A 20,997-nucleotide genomic window follows, 5' to 3' on the forward strand; every position below is an offset into this window, starting at 1 on the left:
TGTTTGAGAGGTGCTTCAGAGGAGAGTCAGTTTTGCCTCGTTCCAGGGCTGCTCTGTCCCATTTCTGTGTGAAACACCAGTTTGTGCGTGTGGTTTCAGAGTTCAGCAGGAGCCACAGCTGCCCAAAACATCTGCCCTGCCCTCCCTGGGGGCACATCCTGCTGCAGCTTTGCTGGGCTCAGCTCAACCCCGTCAGCTTTTTGGGACAGGTCTCCGAGGGTGAGGCACCAGCACAGCTTCAGCAGCAGCCCCCACCCAGTGGAACAGCACACGGAGCAATTACCTTGCAAAATCGTGGTTAAATAACCCCGGAAAAAAGAAAAAAAAAAGCAGCATTTTGTTTCTCTGACATATTTCCGTGCTCTGCAAAAGCTGCTGAGGTGCTTCTGCCACAGCTGAGCTCGCAGAGGGCTGGCACTGAAGCTGCTGCAGCGTTCACAGATGGCTCCGTGGCCCCAGCTCAGCCCCTTCCCACCACCCAGCAGCAGTTTTCACACGGCTAATTTGAAACAACTTTTAAAAAAAAAAAAAATCCAAACAAAAGAGGTGTTGTGCCACCAATTTGCTACTGTTTTCAGCCTCAATTAATGAGTATCATTAAAAATGTAATGAAGTTAAGTGCACACTGCTAGGAGGAGTGATGGCACGTGTCCAACCCTCAGGATTAACGAGGAGCAACTCCCCCCTCCTTCCCATCCTGACTTTTTAGGAACACGAGGTGACATCATCTTTTTGCTGACAATCAAGAACTTCTCTAGGCTTACAAAACAACAGAATTTTTATTTCGGCAGAACTAAAAAAATCATATATTTATCTACATCGTAGTTAAAAAAATGAGATTTATTTTTTTTCATCCTTCATATATTCATCGACACAGCGCAACCGAACCGGGACTCGGGGACTGGGGTGAGCCGACCCCGGGTGGGACCCCAGGCACCACCAGAGCTTTGAAGCACCAAAAAAGATGCACTTAAAAGTGTTCTCCTCCTCCTCCTCCTCCCAGCAAACACAGCAGCAGGTCACTTTTCGCGCAGGGGCTGCAGCGCGTCACCCGCTTCCAAAACGTGGTTGCCAAACATGAGAGATGACTATTTTGGGACACCTTTAACGAGAATGTTTATTCATATTAAAGCAGAAACCAACTCATAAATGCTGTTTATACACGTGCGTGCCTGGAAAAGACACAATGGAACAACTCAAGGAGAAAAGGCGCGGCGAGGAGGATCCTCACTGGAGTCTGCGGTAGCTCTTGCAGAGTTCGTGGTCCCTGATGTCTCCCCAGCCTCCGTTCTTGACGTGAGGGGACAGGGGAGCCATGGAGTACCTTTTACTGACACTCATCTCCTCGGGAAACAGGTACTGTTGGTTGCTGTTCAAGAGAGAATCGATTTTGGCACTCTGGGTGGACGGCCTGCAGGATTTCTTGTGGTGCATGCCACAGTCCCCCGTGTGAAAAATCCTGGGGATTTCGGGAACCAGCACTTTCCAGAACTTTGGAAGACAAGAGACAGTCAAGTGCTGCAGAGTCCAGTCCCAGTTGTAGTCATCGTAGGTGCAGAAGGCGTCCGTGCACTCGATGAGCTTCTGGTAGGTGTCTCTGCCGAAGGCCATGCCCATGTTGTGCTCCGTGGACTTCCACGTCTTCACCTCCACCTTGTCGGCGCGGCCGGCGAAGCCGCCCCGCACGGGGCCGTAGGTGCCCAGCGACACGAGCTGGCACTCGGGGCACTCTCTGCGGCGCAGCGCCCAGAGCCGCTTGAGGACGTGGTAGAAGTCGGGCGCCAGGTAGTGATCCTCCTCCAGGAAGAGCACGGGCCCCGCGTGCTCCCGCAGCGCCCGCACGCGCTCCCACACGAAGTGCAGCTTCCACCACCAGTGGTGCTTGGCCTGCGCGAAGCGCGCCTCGCGGTAGTGCCCGAACGAGTCCGGGAACTCGGCGTTGATGCAGCCCAGCCGCAGCGCCGCCGCCTTGCCCGCGTCGCGGGGGCAGTCGCGGGGGTCGTGCCCCGGGAACTCGCGCGGGTACAGCTGGATGCTGAACGGGAAGAACACCTGCAGCACCGGGCAGAAGTCCACGCGGGCCGCCAGCCGGTTCAGCTCCTCGGCCCACAGGTCGTGGCTCAGCACCAGCAGCACGTTCTCCACGCCCGCCGCCCGCCGCAGCGACTCGAGCAGCAGCCGCAGGTGCTCGGCGCGGTCGTGCACCTGCACCACGAGCACCGCGTCGGGCCGCGCCGGGAAGCGCCCGGCGTTCCGCACCGGCTGGTCGAAGTTCAGGCGGTACACGAGCGAGCGGTAACTCAGCGTCGCGTTCTCGGACAGCGCCGCCTCCGCCGCCACGCCGGCCGACGCGTTGGCGGCGGGGCGGCGCGGTACCGGCGGCGGGAGATCGCTGACCCGCGGCGGTTCTCCGGTGCTACCGGGACCGCCCCGCTGCTGCTGCTGCTGCTGCTGCAGCTGCTGCCGCCGCCGCCCGCCGCCGCCGGTGCCCCAGAGCGCCAGGGCGCAGAGCGCTAGCGCCAGCGCCAGCAGCAGCACCTTGCGCTTGTAGACGCGCAGCCGCATCGTCCCGGCGGCGGCGGCCCTCCCAGCGCGCGCGCGCCGCCGCCGCCCCGCGCGCACACGTCGCCGCTCGCCATTGGCCGCCGCTGCGGCGACCCCGGCCTCGCTATTGGTCGGGGGAACCGTCAATCAGCTCTTCGGCGCTTCCGCCGCGCAGGGGGGGGCCGCGCAGCCGCCGGCGCCGCACCGCGCTCTGATTGGGCGGCGCTGGGAGGGGGCGGGGCCAAGGCGTGAAGGGGAGGGCGGGAAGGGGCGGCGGAATCCTTCGGGATTTTGGGAAAAAAGGGAAAATAACTCGGGAAAACACACGGAAACCAGGCGGGATCCGCGGGAGTAACGTGAAGGATGAGTGAGTACTAGGTTTGAAAAACAGCACGTTCAAAAGCATTCTGCAATGACGGGAAAATGGGGAGAAATCATTCTAGAAATGCAGGAATAAGGTAAAATTATTGTAGGATTGGAAGAATAAAACAAAATAATTTTAAGATGGAAAGAGAAAAAAAATCTAAGATTTACAGATTAAAATAAAACAATTCTAAGATGGAAAGAGAAAAAAAATCTAAGATTTACAGATTAAAATAAAACAATTCTAGATTTGAAAGATTAGTACTGTGAACCCATTCTTGAATGGTAAGAATTAAAAATTCAGATTAATTAATTCTAGAATCGCAAGTATGAAATGACTGCAAAGTTTTCAACATTAATATAAGAGGAAAATAATTCCAGAATTGCAAGAACAAGCTAAGGAAACATTCCTAGATCCCTGCAGGGATGGGGACTCTACGAAACCCCCTTCCCACAAAGAAATTTTCCCAATATCCAAATTATCAGTGTGCTGCCTCCAAGCCATCCCATGTTCCAGGGAACGGGATTCCTAAAAACTTCTCAAAATGAAATAATTCTAGAATTGAAAGATTAGGATTACGAACCCATTCTTGAATGGTAAGAATGAAAAAAAAGCAGATTAATTAATTCTAGAATGGCAGGTATTTGTTCTCTGCTGTTTCCATCTCCCAGTCCTGGAGCAGCTGACAGGACAGGAAATAAAAGAATCTGTGGATATGCTCAACATTTTGGTGTCATCCCCAAAAAATACCAGCAGTTAATTCCTGGGATGCACCGGCTGGAAAACCTCTCAGACAAAACACAATCCACACGGGCACGGGAGGGGTTCAAAATTTAATCAGTAAACACAGTGAAACAAATTCCAGAATCGTTAAAACAGGAGGATTAAGAAACAGTTTCAGGCACGTATTTAGAAAAAAAAAAAAAAAAGACATTTCTGGTATCACAAAGAGAGAAACCCCAAACCCAAACTGCTCTGGTAAAAACCCAGCAATGCTGGTCCCTGCTCCCAGGGGGAATGTTGTAACAGAACCTTGGGAAAAAGAAGCACCTGGGATTCCACAACCCCTCTGGATGTGATTTCTCCTCCCCTGGCAAGAGTGGAGTGCAGTCCTGGCCCTGGCAGAGCTCAGAGCTCCCGTGGGGAACTCTGGGATAAATTTAAATTCCCTTTGTCCTTCCAAGAGGGAACAGCTCACCCACAAAGCCACAGAGCCCCGAGCACAGCGCCGGCAGCAGGAAAAGGGAAATACATTCACAGGAAGGCTCCTCCAGACCAACACGGCTTCCTGCTGCAAGCAGAGAGGAGATTCCAGAGGGGGAGAGGGCAAGGCCGTGTCCCCTCCCTGCCAGGATGGGGGACAAGGGCCAGGCCAGGCCAGGATGTGTCCCCTCCCTCCTGGAATGGGAGAAGAGACGAGACAGGCCAGGCCAGGATGTGTCCCCTCCCTCCCAGAGGGGGACAAGAGCCAGGCCAGGCTGTGTCCCCTCTGTGCCAGAGGGGCAGAAGAGCCAGGGAAGGCCAAGCCAGGCTGTGTCCCCTCCCTCCTGGAATGGGAGAAGAGCCAGGCCAGGCCAGGCCATGTTTCCTCCCTCCCAGAGGGGGACAAGAGCCAGGCCAGGCCAGGCCATGTCCCCTCCTTCCTGGAATGGGAGAAGAGCCAGGCCAGGCCAGGCCGTGTCCCCTCCCTCCTGGCATGGGAGAAGAGCAAGGCCAGGCCCGGCCCGGGCGCGTCCCCTCGGTGCCGGCCAGGCCAGGATGTGTCCCCTCCCTCCTGGAATGGGACAAGAGCCAGGCCAGGCCGTGTCCCCTCCTCTCAGAGGGGTACAAGAGCCAGGCCAGGCCAGGATGTGTCCCCTCTGTGCCAGAGTGGGACAAGAGCCAGGCCAGGCTGTGTCCCCTCTGTGCCAGAGGGGCAGAAGAGCCAGGGAAGGCCAAGCCAGGCTGTGTCCCCTCCCTCCTGGAATGGGAGAAGAGCCAGGCCAGGCCAGGCCATGTTTCCTCCCTCCCGGAAGGGGAGAAGAGCCAGGCCAGGCCAGGCCATGTCCCCTCCTTCCTGGAATGGGAGAAGAGCCAGGCCAGGCCAGGCCGTGTCCCCTCCCTCCCAAAGGGGGACAAGAACCAGGCCAGGCCAGGCCATGTTTCCTCCCTCCCAAAGGGGGACAACAGCCAGGCCAGGCCAAGCCAGGCCACGTCCCCTCCCTCCCAGAGGTGTACAAGAGCCAGGCCAGGCCAGGCTGTGTCCCCTCCCTCCCAAAGGGGGACAAGAACCAGGCCAGGCCAAGCCAGGCCATGTCCCCTCCCTCCTGGAATGGGACAAGAGCCAGGCCAGGCCATGTCCCCTCCTTCCTGGAATGGGAGAAGAGCCAGGCCAGGCCGTGTCCCCTCCTCTCAGAGGAGTACAAGAGCCAGGCCAGGCCAGGCCAGGCTGTGTCCCTTCCCTCCTGGAATGGGAGAAGAGCCAGGCCAGGCCACGTCCCCTCCCTCCTGGAATGGGACAAGAGCCAGGCCAGGCCAGGCCGTGTCCCCTCCTCTCAGAGGGGTACAAGAGCCAGGCCAGGCCAGGCCAGGCTGTGTCCCCTCCCTCCTGGAATGGGACAAGAGCCAGGCCAGGCCAGGCCATGTTTCCTCCCTCCCAAAGGGGGACAACAGCCAGGCCAGGCCCGGCCCGGCCGCGTCCCCTCGGTGCCAGGACGTCTCCGGTGGCACGGCGGGTGCCGCTCCGTGCCCCGCCGCCGTCAGCCGTGGCTCTGCAGGTGCCTGTCCAGGAACTGGGAATAGCAGTGCAGGGAGCAGAAGTAGCAGAGCACGGGCGCGTCCGTGCCGCCCATGTTGTCCACCAGCACCACGGCGTGCGCCACGTGGTGCAGGTTCATGGTCACCGTGATCTGGATGAAGCTGCTCAGGCAGGCGCTCCCGCAGCGACACGTCTTGGCCACCTCCAGATCCTTGCACAGGTGGGAAGGGAGGAGCTGGCAGCCATAAGGGATTCTGTGGGGTGAGAGCAGAGAGGGTGAGCTCGGCACGGTGATCTGCCCAGGACACGAAAGAACACTCTGCTCTTTTCAAGGTAAAAGGGACTTTTTAATTTCTGACTCCAGCATTTATGGATTTCCAAAGGTGACAGTGGATTGCAGGGTGACAGAGCCACCTCTCCAGGGACACTGGACAAACCAACAGTCCATCCAATGTCTCCTCCTTCACAAAAGAATGTAAAACAATAAGTTATTTACGTAAAGTGTGTGAGAAAGTTCGTTACAAGAATGTAAACATCAAAAGGCGTAGAAAATCTTAAAAAATCAGGACAGGACACAGGCACCAGCCATTCCCAGGGCACATGATGCCTTCAGTTTTAGCTGTCATGTTTTCCAGACTCTGCACTGCTCTGGGGTATAACTCTGAACTCCACATGAAGTTTCAGCAGGTTTTCCTCACAGCTCAGGCACACACAACAATCCTTTTGCAGCCCCAGAACCAAGGACACCGCTGCAGCTCCAGCTCCAAAAAGTGTAAAAACAGCAAATTGAGGAGAGCAACCTGGGAGGGTGGGACTGCATCTCCTGGACAATGAGCCCCACATGGAAATGGACCAAAACTTATAAAAATGGGAAAACTTGTGACTCAGGGTCCATCTGGGGTGCAGCCCTGGCCGGGCTCTTGTGCTGCCCAAGGTGTGTCCTGTGAGGGCTTTTAATAAATCCCTGCTTTGTTCTTATTATAACTTTATTCTTATTATAACTCTGCCCAGCCTCTGTTCCAGGGAGCCTCTCCAGGCCTCACACAGACACGGAAAACCAGAGATTTGGGGCTGAAATGCCATTTCCTGAGATCTCAGGAATGAAATTTCCAATTTTAGGACCGAAATGCCACTTCCTGAGATTTCAGGAAGGAAATGCCACTTCCCAAGGCAGTTCCTGAGGACATGAACTCCAGGAGACACCCCAACAGGGAGCTCACAGCAGTCCTGGCAGCCTGGGCCACAGCCAGCTGGGGAATTAGAAAGACTGAGAGTAATGAGAGTTAGAGAATGAAAGGAAGATGAAGCATAATGAGACAGCTGGGCACGTTCTGTTCTTCCCTCACATCCTCTGTGTCTCACCCTGGCTGGACACAGCACCCACCAGCTGCTCCTCCCTCCTGCACCGAGGAGCAGCAGTGTTCAAAATGAACTCGGAGAAAGCAGGAGATAAACTGGAGCCCTGCAGGCACGACGTTAAAAGTTCTCCTGCTCCACAGCTCTCTCCATCCACCGTGTCAGCAATGACACCCAGAGTTGGGAAGGGGAATTGCTGCTTTTGGAATTGACAGAGGAGCAGTGTTGAGTTTGGGGTACAAAGTAAGTGATTCCCCTGAGGAATTCTGTCGGGTGGCTGAAGTGTGGGTCTGAGCAGGGCCCAGCTGGCACTCCAAACTCAGCACAGATCCCACTGACTCACATCCTGCCTCCACCTACACATTCCCAAACTTTCCACAAACCATCACTCACACAGCTAAGACTCCTCTAGGTGTTTTTTTTTTTTTTCCCACCTTAATTTCAGAACCCCCTTTTTTTTTCTGGGAAAAGCATAATCAAGAACTCTGGTACTTTCCCATAGTGAAGACTGATTTCCAAACATTATTTTTGCACCTTCTCCTTCTGTTTTGTCCCTTTCTCAAGGTTTTTACAGGAACTGGAATCTGACCAGCGCTGAGGGATTTCTAGAGGTAGAAAAAAGCCTTAATATTTACATCAAACCCACTGCAGTTTATATAAAGCTGGGAAAGGAGACATGTGGGGTTTAATTATAAAACCAGCAAGGTCAGCAGTGGGTGATTTGGCCCAGAACATGTGGTGGCTCAGCTCCCTTCAGGGTGTGCCCCTGGATGCCTTTGGTGCAAATTTCTGCACAATTACCCCGGGTTTATGGGGCACTGCCCACCCTCAAGGCAGGAACGGGCACAGGATGCAGATTAGGGACACTTCCAGCCTCTATCTCCCCCTTTTCTGTGCCAAATTTCTGTCTTTGTGCTCCCTTCCCACCCAGAGCAGGGTGGCAGCAGCAGCTGCTGGTACCTGGAGGCTCCTGGTACACGAAGGATCAGGGGTGGAAGTGGTGTGGGGGAAGAGAGAGCTGGTAACAAACAGCAGCCTGGGAGGGTGGGATTTACTTGATGAAATAATATTTTTTTTAATTACCTCAGAGCTGAGCTCTCTGAATAAGTCAGAACACCCTCACTCCAACACCAAGGGAAATGAAGAGCTTAAGAAAAACCTATAGCAAGGGAAAGCCTGCAGAAGAAGTGCCTCAGGGTTGTACAACTGATGCTCTTTTCCCAAAGTTGGCCAAAAATATTCTGTTCATCTCTCTTTGGTGGATGAAAACACTTCAATCTCCGCCTGTCCTTAAATGCTTCCAAAGGCACCAATCATCCTGACGACTTGACAGGGGGAATTCAAAGGAATTTTCACCTTAGGAAGTTAATAGTGAGAGAAGAGGCACTGAGGGGACAGGAGGGAGGTGCCAGGCGTGCCCTTACCTGTGGTTGACCGTGGCCCTGGCAGCACACTCCAACAGAGTCAGCGGGATCTTCAGCTGGATGTTGGGAACCAGCAGGTTGGGCTGCTCGAAAGGATTCCCGAAGAGATCCAGGTTCTCCAGGGAGAGCCTCCTGAAGTCAGAGGGCAGGAAGGGCAGCTTGTTGCGCGCGGCCGACAGGAAGCGCAGGCGGCTCAGCTGCCCGATGCGGCAGGGCAGGCGCAGCAGGGCGTTGTCGTCCAGCCGCAGCCGCACCAGGCCCCGCAGCTGGCAGAACTCCAGGGGCAGCGCCCGGATCTGGTTCTGGCTCAGGTCCAGCAGCTGCAGGGATTTCTGCAGGCCGGAGCTGCACAGGGCCCCGCTGAAGGCCTCCAGGTGGTTGTCGTGCAGGTCGAGCTCCTGCAGGCACACCAGGTCCCCCAGCGTGGCCGGCAGCTGCTTGATGTGGTTGTGGCTCAGGTCCAGCTTGCGCAGCTTCTTCAGGCACAGCACCCTGCTGTCGATCCTGGCCAGCTTGCAGTACGAGGTCTGCAGGTGCTCCAGGGAGAAAGGGAAGCTCTTGGCGAGGGGATAATCCCTCCTGGAAGTGATGATCATTTTGGTTTTGGGTTTCTCCACGTCGGAGTTCTTCGCTGGGACCAGAGGTGAGAGAGGGAGGACGCCGGTGTCGTTGCCTTGGTGAGCCAGTCTCACGGCTGAAAGGAAAGTCTTTAAATTGATCGCATTTGCCTGCAGGGGAACACAAGGCTGGAGTTAAAAGTTCATTATCCTGGTCGTTAACACTCCCTGAGCTGTCACTCAGCAGGGCAGAGGGGTGGGAGGGGGAAGAGCTCTGTCAAGAATAATCCCGGTCAAACTGTGCTGCAGCACCCAGGGAAGGAACAAAGCACCGAACCCACAGCTGGAAATGAAGTACAGGAAAAAACCCTGATGCTCTGGGAGCTCCCTAAAATCCACCAGGACAAAGGACTGTTGCAAACACACACGGGGAAAGCAGAGCTTTAAAACCTGAGGCAATAGTTCCTGGAAGTTTCTGGGAAAGGAAAGGATGGAAGCTGGGGTTGAACTCAGCAAAAGGAAGGTGAAGTCAGTGCTCGTGGCCACACACAGCTCTGGCTGTGCCAGCAGCAAAGAGGCAAATTCTGTGCAAAGACAAAATAAAAATGCTTGAGTTGGGATACAGTATTTTGGCAGTAGAATCCCAGGACAGTTTGGGTTGGAAGGGATCCTAAATCCCATCCCATCCCAGCCCTGCCATGGCAGGGACACCTCCCACTGTGCCAGGCTGCTCCAGCACCAGTGTCCAAGCTGGCCTTGGACATTCCAGGGATCCAGGGGCAGCCACAGCTGCTCTGGCAATTCCAGCCCAGCCCCTCTCCAGAGGTGTACAAGAGCCAGGGAGGAATTCTTAGGGAGAATTCCTCCCAATGTCCCATCCAGCCCTGCCCTCTGGCAGTGGGAAGCCAATAAAGGCTCCCACCAACTCTCAATATCAGAGTACCAAGAGATCTGTATTTTAAATAAAGATCCAGAAAACTCCAGAAAACAAAAAAAATGCATCTGTTGCACTGACTTGATTCACTTCTAGGAACATCTGTGACCAAATATTTCTCTTCTAGATTTTCCATCAAGTCTCTGCTCGAGCTGATGTGCAGCTGACAGGCACCGAGCTGAAAAGTGAACTCTAAAATAAAAAGCACATTGCAAGCATGGAAGGAAAAGAAAAGAACTGCCTTGGAGTTCTGAGAGCCCAGAGGGTGTCCTGGTGTTCCCAGCTGTCACTTGCCCAGGCCCAGGGACACATTTGGCACCTCAAAGACAACTCTGCTCCTAAATGTGTTTGTTTAGACCAAATCTGAGGGGGCTCAGAACTAGAGCACACAATGTGCTATAAGCACCCAGTAGGAGAAAACAAAGATATTGGAGATAATCCTGGATGGAATTGTGGGAGAAATAAAGACATTAAAGGTCAAACTGAATTGACTGCATGTGAAAACAAAAATGATCATTTTCCTTAAGCATTCCAAGCACAACTCCTGCTGTGCCACCTTCCAGAGCTGGGGAAGATGCACATCAAGCACCTTTGGATCCAAGGTTATCCAGAGAAGCTGGGGCTGCCCCTGGATCCCTGGAAATGTCCCAGGCCAGGCTGGATGGGGCTTGGAGCAGCCTGGGACAGTGGGAGGGGTGGATGGGATGGGATTTAAGGTCCCTTCTATCCCAAACCAGCCTGGGATTTTGAGACCAGCAGCCCTCATTATCTCAGCCAGTCTAACACACACATTCAGCTACAGAATTTCCCCTCATTCCAGGCAGATTTGTGGCATTTCCAAGATAACTGAAATGGGAATTAAGTCCAAAAAGTCCTCCAGATCTGTAAGGACCAAGTGAAATCAATGCTGCACACCAGAATGAAGTTACAGGCAGGATTTCTTTGCTCTCAAGCACAAAGCACAATCCCCTCCACCAGACCTCCCTAGGGCCATGTCAGACCTCCAGACCTCTTGTTGAGAAACCCTGAAACAAAAAAGAATAAATAAAAGAAAGCCAAAAATTACTTGGAAGAGCTCAGGATGCAATTTCCTGCCCCAAGCCTGAAGCCTCAGCCCCAGAGACAATGCTGGGAAAGGAGTTTAAACTGTGCTGATGCCCCTCAAGAGTCAGAGCTCCGAGGAAACGGGAGCTGAGGCGGATCCAGGGAAGCAGGCTCAGACCTGCTGAAGGGAAACAAACCCCAGAAAACACCCAGGATTTGTTATTTCTGCTCCAGGGGTGAATGCTCTGCACTGATGTTTCCCAACTCCACTCCTGAGCTGGCTGAGTGCAGCAAATCCAGCTCCTGGCACAGCACAAGCAGGGGGATTTCACATAAGCAATATTCCAGGCTTTGGAAATCTCCTTTCCACCAAGTTTTTGTTCATCTTTGAGAGTTAAGAAGCTTTTCTGTAGCGAAGTAATAAAAATATGGCAAAAAAACTATGGGAAAGGGATGAAACATCTTAAATTTGGGCTCTGGAGTTGGAGAGCTTAAGAGGAACCTGTAATATTTAGAGATAAACTTTTCCATTTCTCACTCTTCAGCAGAAAAATTCTAAGTAAAGGAAGCAGAAGTTATTCTGAATCTAATACAAAAGCCTCAATTTTTTGCAAAATACAGAGCACATTGGCTTTTAACAGGAAAAAACCCCAAACTGGGTTTGGTGTTCTCCCTTCTTATTTAACCATTTAACAGGTTCATAAAATTAAGGCTGCTTTCTTTAGATTCAGGTAACAGAAAGGGAAAAGGATTTTCTAAACCAACATTATTTGCTTCTATTTACACAGCCTGACCCTAAAGTTTCAGGTAAGAACTCAGAGGTTTTAGAAAGCCTGTCTTACTTTTCTCTGCTGTAGGGCTACAAAAGATTCCTGCAACATGCACAGAAAAAAAGGACACCAGAATTTAGTGATAATGCGATTTTTCTGGTAAAAACACTTTACAAATCCTCTGGGAACAGTGAATAAACACAGAGGTATTTGAAATAAGGGGAGATGGTGCCTGTGCCCTGCTCTGTGCTTTGAAAGCCACGGTGAGCACAGTGATGGTTTTGTCCAAGAAAACAAGAGAATTCTCCATTTTTTTTTTCCATGAGAACAACAATTTCATGGAATTTAAGGTCGAAAACCAACATTGCATCAGGGAGCTGAAAAAAAGCTTTTTCTAAAGAAGCTGTGAAGCAAAGCATGAAAACGGACTTGAAGCAGAAGAGTTAGAAAAGAGGGAATGGCTCCCAGTGCCAGAGGGCAGGGCTGGATGGGAGACTGGGAATTCCTGGCTGGGCTGGAATTCCCAGAGCAGCTGTGGCTGCCCCTGGATCCCTGGCAGTGCCCACGGCCAGGCTGGATGGGTTTGGAGCAGCCTGGGACAGCGGAGGCGTCCCTGCCATGGCCGGGGTGGCTCTGGGTGGCTTTAATGTCCCTTCCCCGCTCGGCGGAGCGCGGTGAGCCGCGGCTGCTCGCGGTGCCGGTGCCGGTGCCGGTCCCACCTTGCTGAGGCACAGATCCACCGCGGGCTCCCGCAGCCGCACCGTGGCCTTGCCCTCCTCCACGAAGCGCGTGAAGAGCCGCTCCACGTTCTGCTGCACCTGCGGGCACAGCGGGCTGCTCAGCGGCCGTCCCGGGGCGCCCCCGCCGCGGCCCGGGCCCCCGCCGCCGTCCCCACCTTGTAGCGAGCCCCGCCGCGGTCCCGCGCCGTGCACACCATGAGGTAAATCCCGGCACCGGCAGCGCCGGGCGGGCGCCCGAGCGACACCAGCGCCCGCGCGGCGCGGCCGCGGCCCCGCAGCCCGCAGGTGGGCAGGAGCCGGCTGAGCACCTCCACCTCGCACTGCAGCCGCATCCCGGTCCCGGTCCCGGTTCCGATGCCGGCCCCGATCCCGGCACCGGCCCCGGCCCGCGCACGGCGGGCGGCGCCGCCGGGGGCCTCCCGCGCTGTGCGCGCACAGGCGCCCGCTGCGCTGCCTGCCCGCCGCGGTGCCAGCCCGCCGCGTTGCCCGGTCCCGTCCGCCGCCCGCTGAGGGCGCACCGGCAGCAGCGGGCAGCCCGAGCGCGGGCCCTCAGCGCAGCGCCGTCCGCGCGGGGCGGGTTGAGCGCACCTCCTGCTGGAGGCGGCTGGTGCGGCTGGGCGGGACAGACGGGCGTGAGGGGACCGGAGCGTGAGGGGACACGGGGTGTGAGGGGACAGGAGCGTGAGGGGACACGGGGTGTGAGGGGACACGGAGTGTGAGGAGACACGAGTCATCAGGGGACACGGGGTGTGAGGGGACACGGAGTGTGAGGGGACGGGAGCGTGAGGGGACAGGAGTATGAGGGGACACGGGGCACGAGCGGACACGGGGTGAGGGGACACGGAGCGAGCGTGAAGGGACGTAGTGTGAGGGGACATGGAGTCTGAGGGGACACGGAGGAGCTGAGAGGACATAGATATGAGCAGACATAGGTGTATGAGAGGACATGGAGTGTGAGGGGACACCGAGGATGTGAGGGGGCATGGAGGTGTGAAGAACGGACAGGGAGGAGCTGAGGGGACAGCGGGATTTGAGGGGACATGGAGGGTGTGAAGGGACATGGGAAGCTGAGGGAGGACAGAGAGGAGCTGAGGCTGTTTCCAAATCTTAGGGACTCTAAACACGAATGAGTCAGGTTGAGAAAGGAGATATTGTTTATTCTGTGCAGGGTGGAAATTGTCCACTAATCAATCAGTCATCAAAAAGATTTATACACTAAAGTTTACATAAATCTGCCCATCGAATCCCCAGTTCCCGCCTACCTAATGAACACTCATGGCTAAGCACGACATAAAATATAAAGTTTTCCATAAACATCAAGTAAAGCATGAGACACGTGGTGACGTGTTGTCATTGGAAAAGGGGTTAGAGGGGAGAATGGTGTGAGGAGCAAGAGGGAGCGGAGGAAGGGCCAGAGAATTCTGAGTAAGGACATGGAGGGGACAGCAGGTGTGAGGGAGGGGACACTGGGGAGATGAAGGGATGGTGGGTGGGAGGGGACACGGGAGCTGAGGGGACACAGAGGAGGTGAGGGGACACGGGAGCTGAGGGGACACAGGAGGTGAGGGGACACAGAGGAGGTGAGGGGACACGGGAGCTGAGGGGACACAGGAGGTGAGGGGACACGGGAGCTGAGGGGACACAGGAGGTGAGGGGACACGGGAGCTGAGGGGACACAGGAGGTGAGGGGACACAGAGGAGGTGAGGGGACACGGGAGCTGAGGGGACACAGGAGGTGAGGGGACACGGGAGCTGAGGGGACACAGGAGGTGAGGGGACACGGGAGCTGAGGGGACACAGGAGGTGAGGGGACACAGAGGAGGTGAGGGGACACGGGAGCTGAGGGGACACAGGAGGTGAGGGGACACGGGAGCTGAGGGGACACAGGAGGTGAGGGGACACGGGAGCTGAGGGGACACAGGAGGTGAGGGGACACAGAGGAGGTGAGGGGACACGGGAGCTGAGGGGACACAGGAGGTGAGGGGACACGGGAGCTGAGGGGACACGGGAGCTGAGGGGACACAGGAGCTGAAGGGGCATGCACGGGATGTGAGGGGATGCAGAGGAGGTGAGGGGACATGAGAGGTGAGGACACAGAGGAGCTGAGGGGACAAGGGAAGCTGAGGGGACAGGAGCTGAGGGCAGGCGGGTGTGATGGCAGCAGCTGAGGCTCGGTAAGGGACAGAAGGCCTAGGTCAGGCTCGGTGTCACTGTGGGCGCCCTGGGGCGGCTTTGAGCACATGAAGCAGCATTGGGAGAAAAAAGAAACAAACTCTGGGAGGCGTTTGCTGAGTGATTGTGCAGGTGTGTTATTTGTAGGGCAGGAGTTGCGTTTGAGGTTTGGTCGGTGCAGTGAATTGTGTAGTTTGAGCCGTGCGGGGTTGTTGCGGTGTTCGGTCAGTCGGAGGTGATGTTTGTGTGTGCGGTTTTGGGGCGAAAAGGGGTGTTTGGGGGTTTTGGCGGCTAGGGTAAAAAAGGTGAACCCGCGTGTCACTATATTGCCCAGGCTACCCTGGGGTGGCTATTCACAGATGCGGTCCCCCCAACAACCGCCACTCTGCTCCGACCTGGGCCTCGCCTCTTTCCTCAGGCGACTTCAGCCCCCAGCTCACCCCAGTACGACCACATAGATACCGGCTCTCGCTTGCGCGCTCATTCCGCACCGCGCACACAGCGGGCCCAGAACCTCCGAGCTCAAGGATCCGTCGGGCTCAGCCTCCCCCACGGCTAGGATTACAGGCGCGCGCCACTACGCCCGGCGCTCGCCGCTCCCTCCGCCGGCAATACCAGCTTCAGCAGCGATGACGTCACGGCGGCGGGCGGAGCTGCGTGACGTCACGGAGGGGGAGCGGGCCCGGCCGTGGCAGGGCGGGAAGCGGGAGTCGCGCGGTGCACGCCGGGAGGCGCCGTGAGGGCTATAAGGGCAGGCGGCCGCCGCCATCTTTCTCTCGGCACCGCGCAGCCATGGGCCACCAGCAGCTCTACTGGAGCCACCCCAGGAAGTTCGGGCAGGGTTCCCGCTCTTGGTCAGTGCTGCCCCTTGCGCTCCCCGGGTCGTGGCTGCCGTCTCACCGCCCTGGCTCGCTCTGCTTTCCTCTCACATTAACCCCCCCCTTCCCCGCCGCCATTCCCCGCCCTCACGCGCCTCTCTCTGTTCCCCTCACAGCCGCGTGTGCTCCAACCGCCACGGCCTCATCCGCAAGTACGGGCTCAACATGTGCCGGCAGTGCTTCCGCCAGTACGCCAAGGACATCGGGTTCATCAAGGTGAGCCCCGGGCTGTGGGAAGGGGCTCGGGGGTGCCGGTTCCCGCTGACTGCCCTCGTGTCTCGCTCTCTTGCAGCTGGACTGAGCGCCGGGAGGATGAGGCGACAGCCAGGAGCTCCCGGGGCGTCCCAAGGCCTCCCTGACACATCTGCAGCGTCTCGGCTCAGCCTCACCTAATAAATGGTCTCCTAACCCAGCTGCTCCCTGCGTGTTTCCCTTCTGGGCAGGTTTTGGTGGCTCGGGGGTTCTTTGTACAGGGCTGTTCTTGGAGTGTGGGGGCTGCCCTGCTCTGCTCGGCTTCCCAACCTTCCTGTACCCCGGGCTGCTCCAAGCCCTGGCCAGCCTGGCCCGGGATCCAGGGGCAGCCACAGCTGCTCTGGAGGGAGTGAGGTAAAGACACACTAAGTGCCAGAGGTCTGGGATTTCAAGTCTTTTGGAATTTCGAGTGTCTGAGTGCTCTTCTGCTGTTCAGTGTCCTTGCTGTGAGGGGACTGAGCAGGTAAATGCTCTGCTCGCACCTGGGGTCCCAAATGCTGCTCCCTCCCAGCTGAGTGCTCTGCAGATCCTCTGGGAATGCCCAGGAGCCTTTGTCTTGTCCCCCTGGCTGTGACATCAGTGAGATGAGGTGGTCAGGAGGGAGTGGGAGCAAAAGGTGAAGGGCTGTGGGGTTATCACAGAATTTGGGATGGTTTGGGCTGGCTAAAAGGGACCTTAAAGCCCATCCCACTCCAGTCCCCTGCCCTGGGCAGGGACACAGGGCACTGGGTGGTGAGGAAGCAGCTCCTTCCACCTCCTAATTCCCTCCATGTGTGGCACAGGGATGGGGATTTGGGGAGAGGTTGGCTTTCCTCACCAGGAGGTGGTTGGGCCTCTCATTTTGAGTGAAAAAATGGTTAAATCCCGATGTCCCCTGCCCTAGGCAGGGACACAGGGCACTGGGTGGTGAGGAAGCAGCTCCTTCCACCTCCTAAATCCCTCCATGTGTGGCACAGGGATGGGGATTTGGGGAGAGGTTGGCTTTCCTCACCAGGAGGTGGTTGGGCCTCTCATTTTGAGTGAAAAAATGGTTAAATCCCGATTTTTTTTTACCAGAAAATGCTTCAGTGTGAAAGTTCCACACTAAAAATTTAAGATTTCAGTTGCTCTGGTGGTGGTTTTGGGCTTTCCCCCTCCCCAGTTTTGGTTGATGTACAAAGGGAGGGGAATCCTGTGGGATTTGTTTGGCTTCAGTGTGGTTCTGATAAAACCACAAACCCCTCATTGCCTTTTTAACCAAAATACTGAATTTCTAAGGGGGGGTTTTAACCGAGGTGTAAAATTTCAGAGGAACACGAGATCAGTGGGGATGCAGAATGTGATGGGAGGGTCAGTGCAGTTCCCACTGCTGTGTCCAGCTTTCCTCCTGCTGCCTCTCAGGGGTGCCTGAGGCACTTCCCAGTGGGAAATCTGTGTTTTCCACGGATGGAAATGTTGGATGTCATGTTGGACACAGGAGGATGCTCCCGTGCTGGGTGCCACGGAAAGCAGGATTGGAATTTTTTGGATTCTCAGAGCTGCAAGAGCTGTTCAAGCCAGGCAGGGAATTGTGGATATTTGTCCTTTTTTCCTGATCAAAGCTCCTTCCTGATGGTCAGAGGAATTTGGGATCATTTTCCCTGTGCTGCCCTGAGGATCTGAGCCCCAAATCTCTGCCAGAACATTTATTTTTTTCTCATTATGGAAAACAAAAATAAATAGTTTGGGATGGTAATTGCAAAGAAAATCCCTATTGAAACCAAAGCTAAAATATGTTTTTCAGTTACCTTGTGAACACCCAGATACCTCTGTTGGCACCTAATTTTGTCAAATTACAAAATTGCCTTTTCCCTGTTTTGTTTTTCCCATCTTTTAAGCCTGGGGAGAAAGTGGTGTAGGACGAGCTGTAATTCCCTTTTACCTCATTGCTGCCTCAACCGGGTGTTTATTGCCCAATATACAACGAAGATGAGGTGCCAAAACCTTGAATTTCCCGAGCTCACCTTGGAAATTGCGTTTTGTTCCTGCTGGCTCCGGTCTCTGGAGGTTCATGGACGTGAAGATGGAATTATTTGGATGCAAAGTGATTTATAAAAGAGCTGCTGATTCCCCTGAAGAGCAGGTGAAATCAAAATCCACTTCAAGGGCTTTGCATTAATGATAAACAACTAATAAATGGTTTCCTGTAGGGAAATAAAATGTCCTGCCAAGGAAAAGGCAGTGATGCTTTGGGAGAGAGGAGTTTCCAGCTGCTGGAATTGGGTTTATTGGGATTTGCACTGCTGAAACCCCACTAAATTACTTTGGATTATGCACCAGATGAAATCTGTGCTTGTCACAGGCTCTGGGAGGAATTTCAGAGGTTTTGGGGAAAACTTTGGCTTCGGAGCTCATCCCGAGGCTGGAAGAGCTGAGGGTGCTCTGGAGGAAAGCAGTGCCACTCCTGCTGGGAATCCTCCTGCCTTTATGGGACCCGCCTGGGGGCGATCCTGGGGCTCCTTTCCTTCTCCCAGGTGGATCCCAATCTCCTGGATCAGGAATTCCCCAGCTGTGAGACCGGGATGAGCTTTCAGCCTGATCCTCCCAGCCTGACATTCCTGATTCCTGCAGGGATCCAGCTCCACCTGGGGTGGTTTGGGGGCTGCAGGTGATGCTTGGAGTGATTTTTTTTTTTTAGGGCTTGGAGTGATGCTGATTTTAGGGCTGTCCAGCATTCCAGAGCCACGCTGAAGGAAAGGGACAAACCCAACCATGGAAAGGAAGGAAACCTCCAGAGGGTGGGAGCAGGGCCAGGCAGCCTGAGAGGATACAGAGAATTTATCCAAACACACAGGAATTGGGAAGGATAAAACCCTGAGGGAATTAAATGTGGCCTGGGCCATCAGGGGTGACAAAAATGCTTCTAAAGTACCTTGGAGATAAAGGGAGAGCAGGGAAAATTCACAGAATCCCTGGGTTGGGAGAGACCTTCAGGATCATGGAGTCCAGCCCAGCCCCAAGAGCTCACCCCAGCCCTGGCCCCCAGTGCCACATCCAGGCTTTGTTAAACACACCAGGGATGGTGACTGCACCACCTCCCCGGGCAGCCATTCCAGAACTTTATCACCTTTCTGGGAAAAACCTTTTCCTAAAATCCAACCTGAATTTCCCCTGGCACAGCTGCAGGCTGTGTGCTCTGGTTGTGTCAGTGCTGGAGACAGAGCCCAGCCCAGCTGAGCACAGGCACCTTTCAGAGCTGTGCAGAGTGATGAGGGCACCCCTGAGCCTCCTTTGCTCCAGGGGAGCACCCCCAGCTCCCTCAGGGCTTCCTCTCAGGGTTGGTGTTCCCATCCCTCTCGATGCACTCCAGCATCCCAAGGTCCTTCCCAAACCGAGGAGCCAGAGCTGGGCACAGCGCTCGGGATGTGCCCTCAGCAGTGAGCCCTGTCCCGAAGGAAACAGGAGAGCGAGGGCTGGAGCCAGGCTGGGAGAGCTGGGAATGTTCCCCTGGAGAGGAGAAGGCTCCAGGGAGAGCTCAGAGCCCCTGGCAGGGCCTGGAGGGGCTCCAGGAGAGCTGGAGAGGGGCTGGGGACAAGGCATGGAGGGACAGGACACAGGGAATGGCTCTTGGTGCCAGGGCAGCGCAGCATTCCCGCTCCAGGAGCCGCAGCTAGATGGCACCGTCAGCCTGCAATTCCCTCTCCTTGCTGTGTCCATGAATCCCAGCTGCCCTCCAGCAGCTGGAGCCTGCAGGAATTTGTCCTGCGGATTCCCTGTCCTTGCTTTCGTTTGAAAAATCCCAATATTTTGTATCCTTGCTGCTGGACAGCAGGACTGGAGCACAGCTGAGCTCTGCTTGAGTCTGTGTGACACTGGAAGCAAAATTCCCTTCCCTTCCCTTCCCTCCTGCATGTTCTGTCATTTTGGGGAAAAAGTTTAAAATCCCACCCAACCCAGGCAGGTGCTCTTTATCCCTGCTCAGATTATCCCTGATTTTCTGTTCTTCACCAGCCCCTGCTGAGCTCTCCTCATCCTCGCTGGGACCACAAATATTCCTGACCCCAGGGCTTTTTATCCATAAATTCATTTTAGGAGACTCAAACTCACTCGGGGACATTTGGGTGTCACTTGGTGGGGCCAAAAGCTGTGCTGAGCTCGAGGGAAGCGTCTCCTGCATCCAGCACCAGAGACTTGGGGAAATCCCATGGATTTGGGTAACTCCCATGGATTTCTCCCTGCTGATTCCCAGCACCAGGCTGGAACTGCAGTGATGCTGACATATCCCAAATTCCCGCATTATAATTTGATTTATTCCTTTAGTACAGTCCTCTGCTAAACTTTCCCAGTGCTGGGGTGAGCCCCTGAGCACAGGGTGTGGCACCCTCTGAGCAGGAGACTTTTCCAGGAAAAATTTCCCCATGGAAAAGGTGCTCAAGCCTTGGAATTGGCTGCCCAGGAAGGTTTGGAATCCCCATCCCTGGAGGGGCCCAAGGAATTCCTGCATGTGGCACTCAGAGCTCTGGGCTGGGGACAGGGTGGGGATCAGGCACAGCTGGGACTCGATGATCCCAAAGATTTTTTTTTCCAACTCGATGATTCCATGATTCTGCTCCAAGTTTTTAACAATCTTGTGGGATAAACACCCAGGAAAATCCAGGCAGATGGGATCAGGCTGAAGTGCTTCTAAATAAAACATTCCCAAGGGCTGGCATGAGGCACCAGTGGCTCTAATTCACGCCTCTTGTTGGGAGTGTGTTCCTTGCAGACAATGTTTATTTATGGCATGGAAAAATCTATTTCCATCCCATCATTTCCATAACTGAATATTTATGCCAACAGCCACTGAATGCTCCTTGACTAAAGTGAAAAAGTATTTATTCAGTTATAAATGTTTACTTGTTTAGTGGTAAAACTGCTTTAAACAAACTTAAAAATCAAATTGGTGTCTTCCCCTTTCGCAGGATTTTCCGTGGTTTTCCAGGCATCAGCAATTGATAATGTTGGAATTATCATTCCAGCTCGAGGAGCCTCTGTGTATTTATGCCTTTAATCTCAAAGAGAGTTGGTTTAGGTGGGATATTGGGAATTCCTGGCTGGGATGGAATTGCCAGAGCAGCTGTGGCTGTCCCTGGATCCCTGGCAGTGCCCAAGGCCAGGCTGGAGCAGCCTGGGACAGTGGGAGGTGTCTCTGCCCATGGAGGGGTGGAATTAAATGGGATTTAGGATCCCTTCCAACCCAACCCATTCTGGGATGACCAGGCAGAGCT

At 54.9% G+C, this 20,997-nt stretch overlaps 3 protein-coding genes across 4 annotated transcripts; 1 reads left to right on the forward strand and 2 right to left on the reverse strand.

Moving 5' to 3' along the window:
* Nucleotides 1-726: 726 nt before the first annotated feature.
* MGAT2 (alpha-1,6-mannosyl-glycoprotein 2-beta-N-acetylglucosaminyltransferase) lies at nt 727-2,603 on the reverse strand. Its single transcript, XM_041409912.1, has one exon. The coding sequence runs from the start codon at nt 2,563-2,565 to the stop codon at nt 1,228-1,230; it is 1,338 nt and encodes a 445-aa protein (XP_041265846.1). The 5' UTR covers nt 2,566-2,603; the 3' UTR covers nt 727-1,227.
* Nucleotides 2,604-5,191: 2,588 nt separating this feature from the next.
* Nucleotides 5,192-12,887, reverse strand: LRR1 (leucine rich repeat protein 1). 2 transcript variants are annotated; one of them, XM_041410452.1, is made up of 4 exons: nt 9,998-12,436; nt 9,433-9,566; nt 8,426-9,153; nt 5,192-5,899 (listed from the first exon to the last, which is right to left on the reverse strand). In XM_041410452.1, exons 1-4 carry the CDS (start codon nt 10,050-10,052, stop codon nt 5,647-5,649), a joined length of 1,170 nt encoding a protein of 389 aa, XP_041266386.1. In that variant the 5' UTR covers nt 10,053-12,436; the 3' UTR covers nt 5,192-5,646. The 2 variants fall into 2 exon arrangements, with proteins under 2 accessions (XP_041266386.1, XP_041266373.1); XM_041410439.1 differs by lacking the exons at nt 9,433-9,566; nt 9,998-12,436 and adding exons at nt 12,450-12,548; nt 12,626-12,887 and having other exon boundaries at nt 5,202-5,899.
* Nucleotides 12,888-15,335: 2,448 nt separating this feature from the next.
* RPS29 (ribosomal protein S29) lies at nt 15,336-15,932 on the forward strand. The gene is made up of 3 exons (XM_041410063.1): nt 15,336-15,496; nt 15,637-15,736; nt 15,813-15,932. Exons 1-3 carry the CDS (start codon nt 15,435-15,437, stop codon nt 15,819-15,821), a joined length of 171 nt encoding a protein of 56 aa, XP_041265997.1. The 5' UTR covers nt 15,336-15,434; the 3' UTR covers nt 15,822-15,932.
* Nucleotides 15,933-20,997: the final 5,065 nt, after the last annotated feature.

Source organism: Onychostruthus taczanowskii, unplaced genomic scaffold, assembly GCF_017590055.1.
Source record: "Onychostruthus taczanowskii isolate IOZ18803 unplaced genomic scaffold, ASM1759005v1 scaffold100, whole genome shotgun sequence".
Classification (NCBI taxonomy): Eukaryota; Metazoa; Chordata; class Aves; order Passeriformes; family Passeridae; genus Onychostruthus; species Onychostruthus taczanowskii.

Bases quoted from the DNA above. Each gene is read 5' to 3' on its own strand.
- MGAT2 (XM_041409912.1), bottom strand. From the start codon at position 2,565: ATGCGGCTGCGCGTCTACAAGCGCAAGGTGCTGCTGCTGGCGCTGGCG.
- LRR1 (XM_041410439.1), bottom strand. From the start codon at position 12,802: ATGCGGCTGCAGTGCGAGGTGGAGGTGCTCAGCCGGCTCCTGCCCACC. The intron at 12,549-12,625 runs GTGGGGACGGCG...CTGTGCCCGCAG, and splicing joins GCGGCGGGGCTCGCTACAAG to GTGCAGCAGAACGTGGAGCG. The intron at 5,900-8,425 runs GTAAGGGCACGC...CTCACCCCACAG, and splicing joins AGGGCCACGGTCAACCACAG to AATCCCTTATGGCTGCCAGC.
- RPS29 (XM_041410063.1), top strand. From the start codon at position 15,435: ATGGGCCACCAGCAGCTCTACTGGAGCCACCCCAGGAAGTTCGGGCAG. The intron at 15,497-15,636 runs GTCAGTGCTGCC...TTCCCCTCACAG, and splicing joins GGGCAGGGTTCCCGCTCTTG to CCGCGTGTGCTCCAACCGCC.